Source organism: Trachurus trachurus, assembly GCF_905171665.1.
Source record: "Trachurus trachurus genome assembly, chromosome: 15".
Classification (NCBI taxonomy): Eukaryota; Metazoa; Chordata; class Actinopteri; order Carangiformes; family Carangidae; genus Trachurus; species Trachurus trachurus.
In genome coordinates, this window is record NC_139906.1 from 2,887,501 (window position 1) to 2,905,808 (window position 18,308).

An 18,308-nucleotide genomic window follows, 5' to 3' on the forward strand; every position below is an offset into this window, starting at 1 on the left:
ATAAAAGCGCTGGCGGAGTTCAGGCTTACTGGCAGACTGTTTGTGGAGCAGCTACGCCAAGCAATCACGTTCTGAAAAGAACTGGATATGTAGCCATCGGGAATTTTCAATGTGGTGGCTATGGATATAATACAAAAAAACAATTTATTAACAACCAATTTAGGTATTTATGTACTCAATATCACATTATATCCATCACACTTGGCGGCAATGGTAGCCATCTTGAAAAATGGCTGCCATGGCCACCATATTTAAAATTCACGATGGCTCCACATCCAATTCTTTTCAGATCGCCTTGGCTATGCGTCTACCAAATTTCACGCTTTAATCACAAAGTGCAAAATTCCTCCCTATTTTGGAGCCAATCTACTCCTCCATATTGTTTTATTTTGAAAAAGATGTGATGTGATTGTGTTTTATTTTGAAAACTCTGGTGAGCTTCGTCGTCTTCCTTGTTCGCAGGATTTATTGGTCAAGCTCAAACCTACGTCTTTGTTTTCAAATACAAAAATGTACGCAGCCTTGGAGTCCAAACAGGGACCCAATCAGGGACGGAGGAGGTTGTGATGTCACAGCGAGACGCCATATTTGCCTCCATATTCAAACTCAAAGTCGACTGGACTCTGAAGAGTTAACTGGTGCAGCGTCTCTGTGGTTGAAGAAACCTGAGTCAGGAGTCTGAGTTCCCTGGAAGCACCACGAGCAAACACCTGTCAGTACCTGTGTGCGGTTGGCTCTGATCCTATTGGTCAACCACGAGTGACATCACGGCTCCAACTGCTAAAGCTGCTTTTCATTATCACTCACCGTGTAATCATTTTATCCTCACACACACACACACACACACACACGCACACCTACCTCTCTAAACTGACTGGTTCTTCTTGCATACAGCACACACAGTCTAATGTGTCTAATGTGTGATACAGTTTTTAAATGGCGACCACATCTGGATGAGCTGATGTGGTCGCACAGATCAGGAGGTGAAGAGATAAAAACCCTCACAGGAAAAAACACTGATCGTTTTTTCCCTTTCACATAGATAATGTAGCATTAAGCACTTGTTTACTCTCGTAGTCTCAGTTACAAACCTCCGCGTTCACACCTGCCGCCCACACATCTCTGGAAAACTTTTTCTATCTATCTATTATCTACTCTTATTTTAAAAAACAGGTTGTGTTGTATACTCAAGTTTCGCGAGCGTTAACATCAGCCTGTTTTTTTTTTCACCTCTGGATGCAGATGTTGGTGAGTTACATCAACATCAATCTGGTTCTGTAATCTATAACTTTGATTATTGATGTAAATCAGTAGAAACAGGTGAAAATCCTCCGTTTTCCTACAGTGTCGTGTGGATCATGAACACAACACTGACTGCGACATGGATCGACCAATGACAGGACGTCATTTCTACATGACATCACACAGGTCGGAGTTCACCTGCGCAGAAAGAGCCTGAACGTCGCCTTCTCAATCGTAAACGGACTAGGGATGCACATGATTAACCGTTTAACCGTTAACCGATAACAAGAACTTTGACCGATTAATAAATGCAGCCTACACGGACATAGATGTGCATCACCTGTCACTACGGCGCTGAAAAAAAAAAAAGAAAAGAGGACGTCGCTGCTCTCCAGCCTGTTCACCTGCAGCTCTCCTGCAGCTCCACAGAGGAGCTGTCAGAGGAGCTGTCAGAGGAGCTCTGCTGCTCCTTCAGCCTGGTGTTTGGCTGCACTTTGTATAAAAACAGTTCTACATTGGACGATCTAACCTCCATATGAGCGCGATCAGTTGAGACAGAGCGCACTGATCAGCTGTCGCGGCGCACGTGTGTATTTAAGGGCAAAAAAAAAAAAAAAAAAAAAAATTGGAGCGATACTTTTTTTTTGGGGGGCCGTGCGCCGCAAGTGTCTTAATCTTATCGGTTAACGGTTAATAATCGGTTAACGAGCGTCGGTTATCGGTCAGAAAAAAAATTCAAAATGTGCATCCCTAAAACGGACACATTTTTGTAAGATGCTGCAGCAGCCGTTAAAGGGATAGATCAACATTTTGGCAAATTGGTCCATTGCCATAATCCCTATAGTCATAGGAGTAGGTTCGTTACCTTTAATTGTCGGTGCAAGCTATTTTAGAACGGTGGAGCAGAGCCGTGAGCTACGGTTACGGAGGCTCATGGGATTTCTTGGTTTCCCTCATCAAACTCATCAAATACACAATCCAACAACTCCACAAAGCTCTGGTGGACAAGTTGTGACCTGCACATTCACCACACTATGAGATAATAACACAACGTTACCAGACTGAGTTGTTTTAGAAGGAAATACAGAGACTGATGATGAAAAACTGTCCCTGAAGGCAACGTGCATCAGAGGTTTTGCATGAATTTCCCTCTAAAACAACTCTGTGTGGTAACGTTGTGTTATTATCTCATAGCGTGGTGAATGTGCAGCTCACAACTTGTCCACCAGAGCGTTGTGGAGTTGTTGGATTGTGTATTTGTATTTGTCTCCCGCCATGTTTGCTTCTATGGAGCCGGAAGAAGAAAACTGCGGAGCGCCGTCTGGCATCAAATGTGTTTGTCTTCAGATGACAGATAGTAACGTCTTTATTTGTACAGATGTGTGTGTGTGTGTGTGTGTGTGTGTGTGTGTGTGTGTGTGTGTGTGTGTGTGTGTGTGTTCAGGTTTAGATTAGATTAGATGCTTTTATTGTCACTGCACATTTTCATACAACGATACTTACTTCGAGAGCAATCCCTATCGCCATTGTAGCAGCGTTTTAATAAATAAATACTCATAAAAACACTAAAAACCTAAATAAAGTAATAAACATAACAGGTGTTGGTTGGTGTGAACAGACCAACTCCTCTCTGACTTTCTCTCTCTCTCGGTGGAGGCGACGAAACTTGGCCTACATACCTGTCAGGCTTGATAGACACTCGAGCTGTCACAGCGATGACATTTTACCTGACTGCTGTCACTTTGCATAATGGTTGAACTGGTTTTCATTCATCTGTATAAAAACATCTGGATGAAACTAACTTATGAAGCCACAAACTGTTTGACGAGCATCTATTCACATCAGCATCATGGATTTAAACGCCTCCGTGTGTATTATTAAACTATTACACTGTAATAGTGGCAGAAAATGATCAGAAAAGGACAATAAATCATTAAATCGCAATTATTTGTTTGATAATGAATCATCATGATGGTGACAGGCCTGTTAGACGCAGCTGTTCGGAGCAGTCCAGGAAATCCAGATGTTAATAACGTGGCTTTAAATCAGTTTATAAGTGAGTTGGGTTAGTGACCCACATGTAAACACCTGGAGACGTTTAAAACATCATTTTTGACGTGAAGACGATATTTTCTGTCGTCTTAACACAGTTTGTTTAAGTGTTGTTACTGCATTGTTTTGTTTGTACGACAGACTGGTGCGTAACTTTGAATTAGCTCAAAACTGTTTCACAAAAAATAATAAAACATTTGAGACACCTCAACCCCACCGGGATACCACACCAACGTTTCAATTATAACAACCGATGACGCCTGCACTGATCAGAAACACCAAACAACAACCACTAAAATCAAAGCTTTTTCCAAAATCTGTTGGGTTTTTCTTGCTGAATTTTCAAAATAAAACTTCCTGTGAGTGTAAAAAGCTGCAGTAGAAGAACACAGCTCAGAGGACGGAGGAGGCTCCTTTGACGGCCATTTGTTGCTGCTGTTTTGTAATGATAAAAGTAATAATAATAATAATTATCATTTACCCATAATGCATAGTAAAAGTAGTAAACTGGTTTTAGTGCAGCAGATGAATTCTCTGGAACCAGTTTGTCAAATCAGAGTGGAGTCCTGATGTGAACCTGAACCTGATCCTCCAGATCCTGATCCCTCAGGTAGCTACAGATCAGCCAGATAAGATCTTAATTGTTTTCTCAACGAACCGGCGTTAAAACACTCAGACGGCAGTAAATCAATTTGAATAGAAACAAAAACAACACGAGAGCTTCCACCCAATCACAGCGCAGAACAAAAGGTCAAGATCTGTCAGTCTGTGTGTATTGATGATAGGTGGATGTGACGCTCACCTGTGTCTCAGGTGACACGGCAATAAAGTTTGATTGATTTGAATGAAGTGAAAACAGAAATTAACTAATCAATGATGTTTTAATAATAAAGTTCAGTCACTTCATATGATCTGATCTGCAGCGTCGACGACGTTCCTCTGCTTAATGTCACTGTTTATACATCCTGTAACACACACACACACACACACACACACACACACAGAGAGAGACACACACACACACACACAGGTGTGAACAGACTGGATGAATAAATAAATCATTTCCTGACTCTTTGTTCTGCAGATCAGAGTCCACACACATTATGGCACCGTGGGCGCACAGACACACACACACACACTCTCTCTCTCTCTCTCACACACACACACCCACACAGACCTAGAAAGAGAGAGAGAGAGTGGCAAACACACACACACACACACACTCTGTGGTTTCCAAGCTGTGGTTTGAGGACCTGCAGAGTCTCTGAGACAATAAAGGATTTAAAGCTGTTTTTCAGTCTGTCTGAGCTCCCTGCTGGTCTCTACTGGTCCCTAACAGACCCAGGTCTTTATCTTCGGGGGGGTCCAGGTCTCTGCAGAGTCTACTAGCCTACTTGAGGAGGGGGGCACTTGAATTTGTGGCCCAGCAGCAGCCGCCGGAGGGGCGGTGCAGCAGCAGACTAGTAGACTGCAGCAGCGTCTTTCTGATAAATAGCTACAGCAGTGACACGTGTAAAAGCCGCCAGCAGATCGAATCGAGGCGCGTGCGGCTCTATCTCTCACCTTCCTGCCTTCCCGCCGCTAGCTGCACGCGCGCAGGCAGGGGGGTGGCCAGGTGAGGTGAGCGTGCGTGCGTTGCGGGGATGTGGCGCGAGGCGAGGCGCGAGGCGAGGCAACTCACCTAAACTGCCCGTGAATCCGTCCATTTTCCCGGAGAGAAGCGGGGAGGCCTGCGGGAGGCTGAGCGCGCACTGCGGGCCTCCGTCCGGGTTTTTCCACCGCACCGGAGGAGGAGGAGGAGGAGAGGGGGAGGAGGAGGAGAGGAGGAGAGGAAGGGGGGAGGAGGAGGAAGGAAGGAAGCGAGCCGAGCCGAGCTGAGCTGAGCCGGGTCTGGTTGGTCTGTCCCGTCCTGTCCGTGAGGCCGAAGATCCGCCGCTGTGCTGCGCTGCGCTGCGGGCTGGAGGAGGAGGAAGAAGCCGCCGCTCCCCGGAGGATCAGATCAGACACACAGAGAGATACACACAGAGAGAGAGAGATCGAGTCCGCCGAGCCGAGCCGAGCCGAGCCGCACACACGACGGACCCAGGCTGCTGCGCGTTTCCGACTCCGCCTGCTCTGGCAGCGCGCGCTTCCTCTGGAGGAGGAGGAGGGGGAGGAGGAGGAGGAGGGGGTCAGGTTTCAGAGGAGCTGCGGCTGCACTGCAGAGTCTCCACTGTTATGTGTTAATAAAATAAAAGAAGTAGGCTATCCTTCAAAAATAATCCACAGAATTTAGAATAGAATAGAATAAACTTTAATGTCCCACAGGGGAAATTTGTTGTGGACTCAGTGCATGGTAAAAAAGCTGCCTTAATATACATAAAATACATAAATGACAGTTGACATGTACACACACTCATGACACACCCAGTTAAGGGTTAAAAAGATTAAAAAGTAAACAAACAAACAAACAAACAAACAAGCATCAGTTATTGCACATTTACCCCTCTAAAGTCTTCTTTTCAAAACGGTTTAAAAATGTCACAGATACAAGTTGCCCTTTTTGTTTGGGATGCCCTGAAGATGTCTTTCATTTGTTTTGGTCTTGCCCTTTTTCTACCAGTTCCTGGGTAATTTGATTTCCCTTATTTTGAAAATGTATAGGCTAGGCCTACTGTTTGGCTTCACTGTCTTTCCATTTACCATCATTATATCCTTTTTGGCACATTCATAAATGTTGATACACAAATCAAACAAATCCTTTTTTCTTACATTTAGCCTAATAACGAAGTCAAACAGTAGCCTAGGCTAAAACTATTGAAAAAACACAAAGGCTACCTTGAACCTATGTGCTCTCTACAACATATTTTTATAAAGCAATCTGTAAAAAAAAAAAAAAAAAAAAAAAAACCTTTATGTAGCCTATATAACCCCCTGGCAGTAATCTTTGTTGCTGTGTTGAATTGTAGGTATTGTTTTGCACAATTCTTAATAAAGTTGTGAAAAAAAGAGTCTCCACTGTGGGTTTTTTTTTTCACATCACAATTTACCGTAGGCTACATTTCAATTTGAAATACACATCAATTTACACTTTAAACTCATTTGAGGAAACATTTGCTTGCATTTGAAACACTACAAGCTTACAACACATTAAAGGGATACGCCAACATTTTTTTTTTTAATGTCTTGCCTCACTCCCGAGTCCATGACCATTAGATAGACACCATCCTTTCGACTGTGCGTGCAGTAACGAGGGAGATACGGGCAGAGCTGGCACACCGCTAATTAGCTTAGCTCAAACACTGGAAGTGTATGGGTAATGTTAGCCTGCCTCCTACCCGAGCCGAAATCAGCATTCAGAAGCTGATTTCATTTTAGCTCTAAATTCTGTAAATATATCACTTTATCCACATTTCAAACATTTTTAGGCGAGAAAGTAGCCGTTTAGATCAGCAGTGTGTCGTTAATTTGTCTAAATACCAGCTGTTTACAATTTTGTTCGGACGAATGTGGCGCTACTCAAGCTAGCCGTTGTGACCAACGCACTTCCGGTTACTTTCACAAAATAAAACACCCGTTGCCCTTTACATACAGAAAACCATGACGATAGAATCTGTGCTTTTACTTTGAAACAGGAAGCTAACCTACCCTCGAGCTTGAACCAAAATAAACCGTCTTTGCTTGAACCCTCCGTTTTGACCGATCTCGTCCCGTTACCGGCATTTGACCGCTCAAGATGCCTTACCGGAGAGTTTTGTCAGCTCTGAGACGAAGATCGGCCCGCCGGTTTCCGTTTAGAGTTGCTGAAGAGTTTCTCTGATGACTTTAGGTGGAGGCAGGCTAACACTACCCATACACTTCCAGCGTTTGAGCTAAGCTAATTAGCAACTTTAGGTGGAGGCAGGCTAACACTACCCATACACTTCCAGTGTTTGAGCTAAGCTAATTACGGGCGATACGGCTCTATCTCCATGGTTACTGCACGCACAGTCGAAAGGATGGTGTCTATCTGCTGGTCATGGACTCTGGAGTGAGGCAAGACACGAAAAAAAATGTTGGCGTATCCCTTTAACAAGATAAAATAAAATAAATATAGGGGCTGACATTTCAACAAAAGTGCTTTAAGTGTGTTAAAAGAACACAGGATTGTAACTTAAAAAGCAAGAGACTTTGACATTGTTTCATTTAATTCATTTATAGACAGATTTTCTTCTGATAATACCTTTAGGGATGTTATATAGTTTTTTATTTCATTTTTAAAACAGTTTATGGGGTTTGCTGCTTTTCCATTTATTCTTGTGTAGCCTATATGTTATTTTCCCATAATAAGAATTATGTTCACCATTTTTGACAGACCGTCCATATAAATCATCACTTGAAATTTGTTAAACAAAGAATTGTTAATCCCAATATTTAACCATCGACAAACATCTTTCCAAAACAGCATTGGAGTCTCCACTGTGTGTGTGTGTGTGTGTGTGTGTGTGTTACATGGAGCTCTGCAGCGCCGCCACGTGGACACACACACATAAACAATTGTGCAAGAAGCAGCAGAGGAAGTGACTGAATAAAGAGTGTAGGCTACTGATTGAGAAAGACTGAGCGGGAAGAAGCTTCATGAGCTTCAATTGATAGTTTGTGTTTGTGTTGATCCGATATTATTGATAGATTTCTACTGATCGATAATCAGGCACATTCATCATCAAAAACTAAAAGCAGATGAGATGAAAACAAACAGGGCTGATGATCAGTAGAGTTAAACTGAGGAATGTGTCAAGTTCAGTGAAGTGTCAAACAGGAAGTGGCAAAGAACGGACTTCAGAATAAAAGACACTTTTTAAGCGCTTTATTTTCTTAGAAAACTGTTTAACTTTGATCAAAGAATTAAAAAAAAAAAAAACTCAAACAACAAACTCAGACCAAACTTCAGTTTTTATTTTTGTAGAATATAAAAAGATAAAAATTCACTTTTATAAAAAACAGAATCCCTTCAGAATAAAAGCTGTCTGGTTTTTAACAAACCAATAATTCACCATTCATCGACAGAAAGACAAACAAAGAAGAATAAAAGAATTAAAGCTGAAGATATAAACATTAATTCTGAATATTCTCTCTGGTTCACTGTGATTGGCTCAAACATCCTGAAAACCTTTATTCGCAACAAAACAACTCAACATAAACACTTCATTTATTCAAAGCTTGTTAACATGAATCCAGTGTCGATAAAGTCTCACAACCTTCATATTTAATCAAACGCGTGATCACATGAATCCGATACCTTTTTAAAGGAACAGTCCACGATTTTTTTTCTTTAAACTTTTGTCAATAACAAATTAAAATTTGACAGTTTCACAGTCTTGATGCAGCAACCAGTCAATTAATCGCTCAATCAATAAACAGAAATTGCATTTTGATCAGTGGAGAAAAATATTCAGCTTCAGATTTGTCGATTGTGAAAAATAAAACATTCGTCGTGTGCTTTTATTTTGAAGTGTCAGCATTGGAGGATAAAAGATTCAACCTTTGTTAGTTTGACATCATCTCCGAACGACAGGAAAGCAGTGGATGACATCAGATCTATGACATCACTGACTCCGCCTCCTCTCAGTGTCAAAACTTACTCGCACTAAAACACAGGCACTTCTTGTTTTGTTTTGTTTTGTTATTCCTTTAAATCGCTGAAACTGAGGATGGCGGCGGTTTAAAGGAGGCACTGGATCAAAGATCAAAGGTTCAACGCACATTCAAACAGTAGAAAACAGTAGAAGCTGCAGGCAAAGAGAAAAGAGGCAGTTTGGTTCTGATCAGTCGCTCACATTTAAGTCTGAATATATATATATAAAAAAAAAAGAAGAAACAAAACGAAAAATTTAAGGCAGAATCTCTCAGACTGAAACAAAAAAGAAAACCTGTTAAGACTTCAGTCTCTCAGTCAATGTAAACAAACAAACACACACACACACACAAATAAAGGCCATGTTCTCAGTCATCATAGCAACTTCATCATCATCATCATCATCAGAAGACTAGACTGGACCGATGGTGTAAAGATACGACAGAAGAGGAAGAGGAAGAAGGCACGTGTCTGAATTAAGAGACTTGGTCCAGTGACACCGGGCGTTAAGCCCCGCCCCCTCACAGGTGTCCGCTTCAGTAGCTGAATTTGGCTTTTTCAATGTCGGCGATCAGCGTCCTGGCCAAGTAGATCCCCACCATCTGATCACAGAGAGACAGAGAGAGAGAGAGATGTCAGTTTAGATCGAATCTCCTACTTCCGGGAAGAAAACCAGCACGTAATTTGAATGAGAACAGTAGTAATGAACGAGAGTTTAGCTATCATATTTTTCACGCCCTATCACCGTTTAGACAAATCTGAAATGATTGAAGAAACATTACTATTTCCATGTGTGTGTTTTGTGTTGCTATGTGTTGTATTTATTCAGTTTGGGGGAATCACAGTGTCTAGAAAGCATCAGTTGCTGCAGCTGACAGGGACAGCTAACGGCGGTAGCTAAGCTAACGGCTTTGATATTGTTTGTGCTAATGTTTTAGCTCTGTGTGCTACTTGCATGTGTTTCTAGCTGAACTGTCTTCTCTTGCTTTTTCTCACTCTTCTTCTCCCTGTCTGCATGTCATGTCTGCATGCCATGAGCTTTTGTTATGCTGTATGTCAGACTTCTTACCTGTTTTATTTGTTATTATGAGCTTTTACTAGGTAGATTGTTATGTAAGTTGTGTTTTGAAAGTACTTAATTGTTGCCCCTTTTTTTGGCTTTTAGGTTGCCTTTAACATCTGGCCAGAGACAACGGACGAAAACTAGCCTTGTTGGCTAACTCTGGCCCACTTACAGTTTTTCTTTTAACTCTGTTGATTAGTGGTGCACTGTCCCTATGAAATAAACTAATAATAATAAATAACGGCGGCAGCTAAGCTAGCATCAAGACGTCAGCTGTTAAAACTCTCCTGTTATCTGACACGACAAGAAACTGTCAACAAGAAACCCAGTTAGCTCAGTCATGTTGTAACTCAGATATCTGCTGGAGAAAATATTTTTTCATGGAGCGTTTATTGAGTCACTGAGTTATTAAAGTTAAACCGGCTAAGCTAACCGTTAGCCTGGCTAATCTATGATAACCATGACTTATTACAAAAACGTGCACAGAGAAATAGTAATGTTTGTCCAATCATTGGTTTTATAAACTTTACAAACATCAGATTAGTCAAAATTTTTGTACTCATTGTATTGTATTGATGTATGTAAAGGTTAAATAAAAAAAAATCTAAATTGATAAATATTCTAGTTTGTATTTTCAACTGTGTTTATTGAAGGGCGACCGCGAAAAAGAGCTTAAAGGACCTCCCTGTTAAAATAAAGGTTAAATTAAAAAAAAATCTAAAAAAGGAAAAGGCTAATGTGTGTGTTGTGTGTACCGGTACACAGTGGTACCAGTACGCGGTACTAGTACGTGGTACCGGTACCAGTACGTGGTGCCGTACCTGCAGCAGAGAGATGACGATGAAGACTATGGCGACCGTGTAGAGGTTTCCTGGCAACCAGTCCTCGAGCGCCGCGATGCAGCCTTTAGTGTAGATGTGGTTGCTCCACTCGCCCTGCACGGCAACATTACACAACATCAGAGAACCGCAGTAACCATAGTAACCAACTTCCTGCGATGACGCCATCATCACCATCATCATCACACAACGTTCGCTGTCAGAAACCTCACTCACCTTGAGTTTGTTCCTCACGTCGTAGCCGCACTGAGTGTTCACCACCGAGTCCTGAAACACACACACACACACACACACACACACATCGACACGTTGTTCTGTTACCATGGTGACGAGTGATGCGTATTGATGAAGTACTGATCGATCGATCGATAGTAAACTCACAGCTGGATCAGAGAGGCAGCAGGAGAACGGGACGCCGCAGCGCTCTCTGCTGCGATTCGTGGTGTTGCAGCTGAAGTAGTCGTTCAGGTCCCAGTCGGACGGTTCCTGAGCTCCACAGCAGTTGTTCTGTTGGAGAACGTCACGTTTTTTACAATCTGGACCTCTCTTTGGAATTTTGGGTAAAACTAGACATGTTTTAGATCAGAAGTCACTTCAAATGCTGTACTATGCACTCATTGATCCATACTTATCCTACTGTGTTGAGGTATGGGGAAACACATATAAAAGCACTTTACAAAAGATTTGCATTTTACAAAAAAGAGTCATAAGGATGGTTCATCATGCTGGGTACCTTGATCATACAAATCCGTTGTTTTTAAAATCGGGTATTTTAAGATTTGAGGACCTGGTCAAATTCAAAACAGGTCAGATTTTGTTTAAAGCCTGGAATAGGTTGCTACCAATAAACATCCAGAAAATGTTTATGGTCAGAGAAAGCATATATGATTTAAGAGGGAACTGTAACTTTAAACAATCTACCATCCATTCTACCCTAAAAAGTTTTAGCATCTATTTTTGTGGTGTTAAAATGTGGAATAGACTAGATGAGGATATAAAAATGTGCAATAACTTAAAACAATTTAAAAGTAAGTACAAACATACACTCTTGGTCAGCTATAAAGAAGAACTGGACTGCTAATTTTACTCTTTTTATTTATAATCATGATCTTATTTCATATTAAAGCAATATGTTTTTAATCTTCTGAATTGTATGGAACTACAGATGTATGACATGAATCACAATGTAAGGGGGGGCTGAACTTGATAAGCTTTGCTTCTTTCAGCCCCTTCTCAAACTTGCACAGTATCATTGTTGTTTTGTTTCTTGTTACACAGATTGTTTGTCTTTTGATGTGCTTGTTTGAGACAAATAAAAATCAAATCAAATCAAAGACCTTATTTCTAGCATAAAATACGATCATTTCCTCCCCCAGATAACTTTGGTGTCATTACAAGTCGTTGTGATGAAATGAGCTCCAGGCGAGAGCCGCGTATATCCGTATAATGGAGTCTACAGGGCAGCAGAATGCAGCCTCTAAATAACACATTATCTGCAGAGAAACTCCTTCATTTCACCAATATTTAGTTCTGATAGGCTAGTGCTATTCCCCTCTGAGTCCGGGGTTAGCTGTTATCAACATCCGGGGTCTGTAGGTTGACCTACTGACCTCTGACCTGGATGATGTCATCTCCATGGCTTGTTGCTACCGCTAATGCTACGGTTTGTTTCTGCGTGTTTCTGACTTGTCAGAACAAAATGAGCAGCTGGATGAAGTTCAGCTTCCACAGGCTTCCTCTCCTCAACCTGGACTCACTAAAGCTCCGGCTAGTTGAGATAAAAATGGACCCGAGTGCCGAAGCAGAATGATTATTATCAGAATGAGCCGCGCGGCGCTCAGAGATGACATCATCCAGGTCAGAGGTCAGTAGGTCAACCTACAGACCCCGGATGTTGATAACAGCTAACCCCGGACTCAGAGGGGAATAGCACTAGCCTATCAGAACTAAATATTGGTGAAATGAAGGAGTTTCTCTGCAGATAATGTGTTATTTAGAGGCTGCATTCTGCTGCCCTGTAGACTCCATTATACAGATATACGCGGCTCTCGGCTGGAGCTCATTTCATCACAACCACTTGTAATGACACCAAAGTTATCTGGGGGAGGAAATGATCAGATTTTGTCCAGATTGTAAAAAACAGTAATTATCCTTTAAACTAACGGTTCCTGTTAGAGATAAACGAGTGTTGCGTCACCATTTTCTGCAGAGAGTCGATGAGGTTCTGCAGGTCGATGTCGTCTCTGTATGCTTTGATGTTGGCCAGGAAGAACTCGTTGATCCACGCTCGGACCTGACTCTGGAAAACCACGGCCAGGACCGCCGCCAGCAGCTCCAGGAAGAAGATGAAGCCGATCACCCCGGAAAACTGGACCGAGAGGAAAACAGAAATAAAACAAAAACAAATTATCTACAGCATTCAGGTGTTTTTAACGTACGAATTTGATGATACAGATGTTTTAATGTAAAAACTTGATGATACAGATGTTTTAACGTAAAAACTCGATGATACAGATGTTTTTAACGTACGAACTTGAGTAGACAGATGTTTTTAACGTACAAACTTGAGTAGACAGATGTTTTTAACGTACAAACTTGAGTAGACAGATGTTTTTAACGTACGAACTTGAGTAGACAGATGTTTTTAACGTACAAACTCGATTATACAGATGTTTTAACGTACAAACTTGAACAGCCAAATGTTTTTAACGTACGAACTCGATGATACAGATGTTTTTAACATACGAACTTGAGTAGACAGATGTTTTTAACGTACAAACTCGATGATACAGATGTTTTTAACTTAAAATTGAAGCGAGCAGATGTTTTTCATGTACAAACTGGATGATACAGAGGTTTTTAACGTACAAACTTGAGCAGACAGATGTTTTTAACGTACAAACTTGAGCAGACAGATGTTTTCCCTCAGCGCTCCCACGCAGCCGGCGAAGCCCAGGATGAAGGTGACGCCTCCGACCACCAGAACCAGCCAGACCGGGTCGAAGCCGTGCAGCTGCGTCACCTGGGTCAGGTCCAGCAGAACTCCCTGTGGAACCAGAGCCAGAACCAGAACCTGAAGTGTTTCCTCTGCACCTCGTTCACATCGATAAACAGCTTTTAGACGCTTCGCTGCCTCCTGCTGGCCACAGTCGTGAACTACACACCAGCAGGCGCAGGTTGGACAGAGGGAGGAGCGTGTTTTTTATATAATAAGAGTAATAATTAATAATAAGAAGAATAATCATTAATCATATAAACCATTAATTCATGGTTGATATGTTTTTTTGTTTTCGACTGGAAGATAAACAAATTAACAAGTCAGTAGGTTAACAAGTCAACACATAAAAATAGGAAAAATAAAATAAGAATAATAAAACAATAAAATAAAATAAGAAAAATTGAATAAAAATAAGAAAATAAAATAAGAAAGATAAAATCAAGAAAAAAATGAATGAAAATTACGAAAAAGTAAAATAAAAATAGATAAAAAAATAAATAAATAAAATTAAGAAAAATTGAATAAAATAAGAAAATCAATAAGAATTGAATAAAAATAATGAAAAATAACTATTTCTCCTATTTTTGTTTTATTTTATTATAAGTGAATAAGAAAAATAAAATAAGAAAGATAAAATCAAGAAAAATTTAATAAAAATTACAAGAATTTAAGAACAATTGAATAAAATAAGAAAGTGAATATGTGTGTTTGTGTTAATTCACCTTTTCACTCCAGGCCCAGAAACCAGCTGCTATGAAGGCAACTCCAGCCAGCTGCAACACACACACACACACACACACACACACACACACACACACACACACACACACACACACACACACACACACACACACACACACACGATTAGACGGCGCCATCGTATCAACACAACCGTCAGAAAAATAGGAACTTGGTGGTGACACAACAGCAGCTGCAGGACGGAGGAAAAGATAAAGGTCTCACTCTGTCTGTTAGATAAAACACACACAGAGTGAGTGACACTTCCTTAACTGATGAATGATATTTGAGTTTTAATTGATAACGTTTGTCCCATCTTTGGTTAAAGAAGATTAATGAGACTAGGAGAAGTGACGTGTCTGTAGCTGCAGTTTCACTCTGACGTGTGCACCTATCGGCCTGTTTTCGTGTCTGTGGTTCAGGATGTTTCATAACAGCTGACACTCCTTCGTGACGCTTCCTGTTCAGCTTGCGAGACAGAGACGGTCTTTTTCAACTCTGCTCTGCTCTGAACAGGAAGTCACAGACACCATCACGTCTTCTTTCACCAACACCAACACCCAGATGAAAGGAAGGATGCAGAGAGAAAAACCACGACTCGTACTCGTTCTTCACTTGTTTTCACCTCGGCACAGATTTCAGCAGCTTCAGCTCAGTTAATAAAGTAAAAACATCATGTCAACAAAAACTGAAAACTGAAACCACACCCTCTCATCCTCTTGTTCTTTTTTAACCTTAGATTATTATTATTATATTATATTAGATAACAGAGATACAGATGGATGATGATGATGTAAAGAACAAGTCAGAAGGTAAATAGGTAAACATATCTACTAGTAACCACATTAACAACATATGAACACGTCTGTAGATAAAAAAAAGTAAAGTAAAGTGTCCCAGCAAGTGAACAGGTATATCATGTAGTAAACAGCCGGGTAGGTAAGTCAACCAGTAAACATATCAACAGAAGAGGTTCTTAAGATTCATCTCACATTCAAACAACAGATATGCTCCGTCAACACCACTATTCACAAAGTATTCTCTTCTACCAATTCACAAACTGAATAACTATCAGATTTGTTTGTTTATTCACAAGTTTATCTCCAGAAACCAAGATCTCACTGTCACTTTTCAAAATTCCTTTACCTTCACTTATAATGTACATTCATTGAGTACTCAGTGGAGTAGCAGCATAATTTCATTGTACTGATGTATAATGACAATAAAGGCTTTCTAATCTAAAAAATCTAATCTAACATTCTCACCGTACTAGACACAGTAATAATCTCACTCTATTTATCCTTTACCCGCACATCTCACCATCAGTTTAATATGTCCTATAGAGGTCCTACGTTTTACAAAAATATAAGGTATAAAATGTAATAATAGAGAACCACACTAAGAATAACAAGAACAAGGCTGAATACTCGTGGCCGCAACACTGAGCAGGGCTTTGAAAGCCTCTATTGAAAAGAGTTTGTTAAAGGGATAGTTCAACATTTTGGGATTAAACCTAAACCTAACCTAACAAGTCAGTAGGTCACTGGATAAACATGGCAGCAAGTCAACAAGTTAGCAGGTCAACAAATTGGAAGATAAAAAAGTTAACAAGTCAGAAGATAAAAGAGTCAGCAGGTAAACAAGTCAGAAAGTTAAGAAGTCGACAAGACAGCAAGTTATCAATTCAGAGGATAAACTAAATTAGCAATTAAACAAGTCAACACCTCAGGAGTTTAAGGCAGTAGATTAGATCTGTATTATTGTATAAGGACAACATATGAACACATACAACAGTGTGAGCAGATGAATGTATGAGTGTGATGATGACGCAGCTGATGACGCAGAGACTCACCCAGAAGATGATGTTGTAACTGAACATCAGATACTTGTAGCAGCAGCTCACCTCCGTGTTCTCATAGCGGTAATAATACATCTGTCAGTCACACAAACACACACACGTATTAATAATATGCACGTATCAACAATATAAACCAGTTATCAACTTGTTGTAACACTTGTTAGCCACTTAGCTCCCAAAGTTTACCTCAACTTTACTAACTAGCCGCTGTTAGCTTAGCCGGAGCTAACTAACTAACTAACAGCTTCTTCTCACGGGAACTGTTTTTCTTTCTGATAAACTAATCGATCCAGTATCACAGTGATCTACCGGGTTATTGATCCGTGATTGAACTCGATCAGTAAAAATAAGTTTGTGAACTTTCGGTTTGTTTGAGGCTAACAGGAAACGGCTACATGGATGCTAACAGAGCAGCGGAGCGATGGGGGGGAAATAATAATAAATAATGTAACTAATAAACCGAGTGGAGGAGTTTTAACGTTCATGTTCAGCCCGTCAGACTCACCGCAGCTCGGTTTAATCCCTCCGGTGTCTGAGAAACACACAAAAACAAGGAAAGAAACACACAAACAGCAACAACAACAACACACCCTGTTGGCTGCAGCAGAGACCGCTACTTCTTCTTCTTCTGACACTGCGACACAACAAACCAAACAACGGCCTCTTCTTCTCTGGTGTTTATCACAGTTGAAGGTTGAAGGCGCGTGACGTCACTGCCGCCTGGTGGCGCGGAGAGGAACTGCAGCACTGAAAATAAAATAAAATAAGATGAAATAAAATAAAATAAAATGGGAAAAATAAACAAAAATAAGAAAAACTAAATAAGAATAAAATAAGAATACAAAAATAAAGTAAAAATAAAATAAAATAAGATTTAAAAATTAGGAAAAATAAAATAAGATTAAAAAAATAGGAAAAATAAAATAAGAAAATAAAAAAATAAGAAAAATTAAATAAGAATAAAATAAGAATACAAAAATAAAGTAAAAATAAAATAAGATAAAAAAATAGGAAAAATAAAATAAAAAAATAGGAAAAATAAAATAAGAAAATTAAAAAATTAAATAAGAATAAAATAAGAATACAAAAATAAAGTAAAAATAAAATAAGATAAAATAAATAGGAAAAATAAAATAAAAAAATAGGAAAAATAAAATAAGAAATTTAAAAAATAAGAAAAATTAAATAAGAATAAAATAAGAATACAAAAATAAAATAAAGTAAAAATAAGAAGGAAAAAAAAGGAAATAAAATAAGAAAAATAAAATAAAATAGGCCTAAATTGTATCAATGAGAATCTGTCATTTTATTTTTAAAGGTGTTCAGAAATGGCCGTTTGTCCTGTTTGTCGCACGAGTTTACCCGAGTAAGGAAGACAAATTTGATTGGTTGTTATCGAGTGGGCGGGATATTCGATGTTTGGGGCGAGACCGAGTGTGTGTGTGTGTGTGTGTGTGTGTGTGTGTCTCAGACGTTTGACGGATGACGGATCCAATATCAGTGGCTGATGAATCGTGAGCAGCGTGACGCATAATTCGTGCGCCTGCATTATCCAATGCGATTTACTCAAAAAAATAATTTTGCACAAAGTTTGGGCTACATTATCTGATAGATGAGTTATTACACTAACTTTATGACCCAGAGTGGAATCAAATTCATTTTTCTTTTCTGTACACCTTTATTAAGCAACTACAAAGAAATTTCATTTTGTATTGATTCCGGCACCTCTATGGACAGGAAAAGCGGTCATGACAAACAAATTGCAATGAAATTGAGCTCTTTTTTTTCTTTTTTTCAATGCTTATTTTTAGCCTCGTCAGGTCGTCAGGTCATCAGCCATAAATCGTTTCGACAGGTGGACTGACCCAACCGCTGCCTCCTGAAGGTATAGAGTTAGACTATTTAAAAAAAGATTATCTTCCCAC

The 18,308-nt window shown here is 40.0% G+C and overlaps 3 protein-coding genes across 4 annotated transcripts in view; all 3 read right to left on the reverse strand.

Moving 5' to 3' along the window:
• The window catches only part of eml4 (EMAP like 4), a 40,169-nt gene extending 33,053 nt beyond the window's left edge, over window positions 1-7,116 (reverse strand). Inside the window, exons 1-2 of the mRNA XM_083987743.1 lie at window positions 7,019-7,116; window positions 4,976-5,506 (exon numbers count right to left, since the gene is read on the reverse strand). Coding sequence (XP_083843869.1) covers window positions 4,976-5,000 — 25 coding nt within the window. The 5' untranslated portion in view covers window positions 5,001-5,506; window positions 7,019-7,116. The remainder of the gene's footprint in view (window positions 1-4,975; window positions 5,507-7,018) is intronic.
• LOC310998592 (NACHT, LRR and PYD domains-containing protein 3-like) overlaps window positions 1-18,308 on the reverse strand; it is a gene marked incomplete at both ends in the record, with an annotated part of 148,577 nt that overhangs the window by 91,359 nt on the left and 38,910 nt on the right. The gene's annotated exons all lie outside the window — the stretch shown is intronic.
• Window positions 8,194-17,014, reverse strand: tspan14 (tetraspanin 14). 2 transcript variants are annotated; one of them, XM_083987785.1, is made up of 9 exons: window positions 16,974-17,014; window positions 16,378-16,458; window positions 14,510-14,560; window positions 13,689-13,835; window positions 12,987-13,157; window positions 11,171-11,296; window positions 11,006-11,056; window positions 10,772-10,885; window positions 8,194-9,489 (listed from the first exon to the last, which is right to left on the reverse strand). In XM_083987785.1, exons 2-9 carry the CDS (start codon window positions 16,456-16,458, stop codon window positions 9,424-9,426), a joined length of 807 nt encoding a protein of 268 aa, XP_083843911.1. In that variant the 5' UTR covers window positions 16,974-17,014; the 3' UTR covers window positions 8,194-9,423. The 2 variants fall into 2 exon arrangements, with proteins under 2 accessions (XP_083843911.1, XP_083843910.1); XM_083987784.1 differs by having other exon boundaries at window positions 16,889-17,003.

Excerpts from the sequence above, each read along its gene's own strand:
- tspan14 (XM_083987785.1), bottom strand. The coding sequence starts at position 16,458 with ATGTATTATTACCGCTATGAGAACACGGAGGTGAGCTGCTGCTACAAG. Across the intron at positions 14,561-16,377 it reads GTTACAACATCATCTTCTGG|CTGGCTGGAGTTGCCTTCAT; the intron begins GTGAGTCTCTGC and ends TGTGTGTTGCAG. Across the intron at positions 11,297-12,986 it reads TCGACTCTCTGCAGAAAATG|AACAACTGCTGTGGAGCTCA; the intron begins GTGACGCAACAC and ends GTTCTCCAACAG.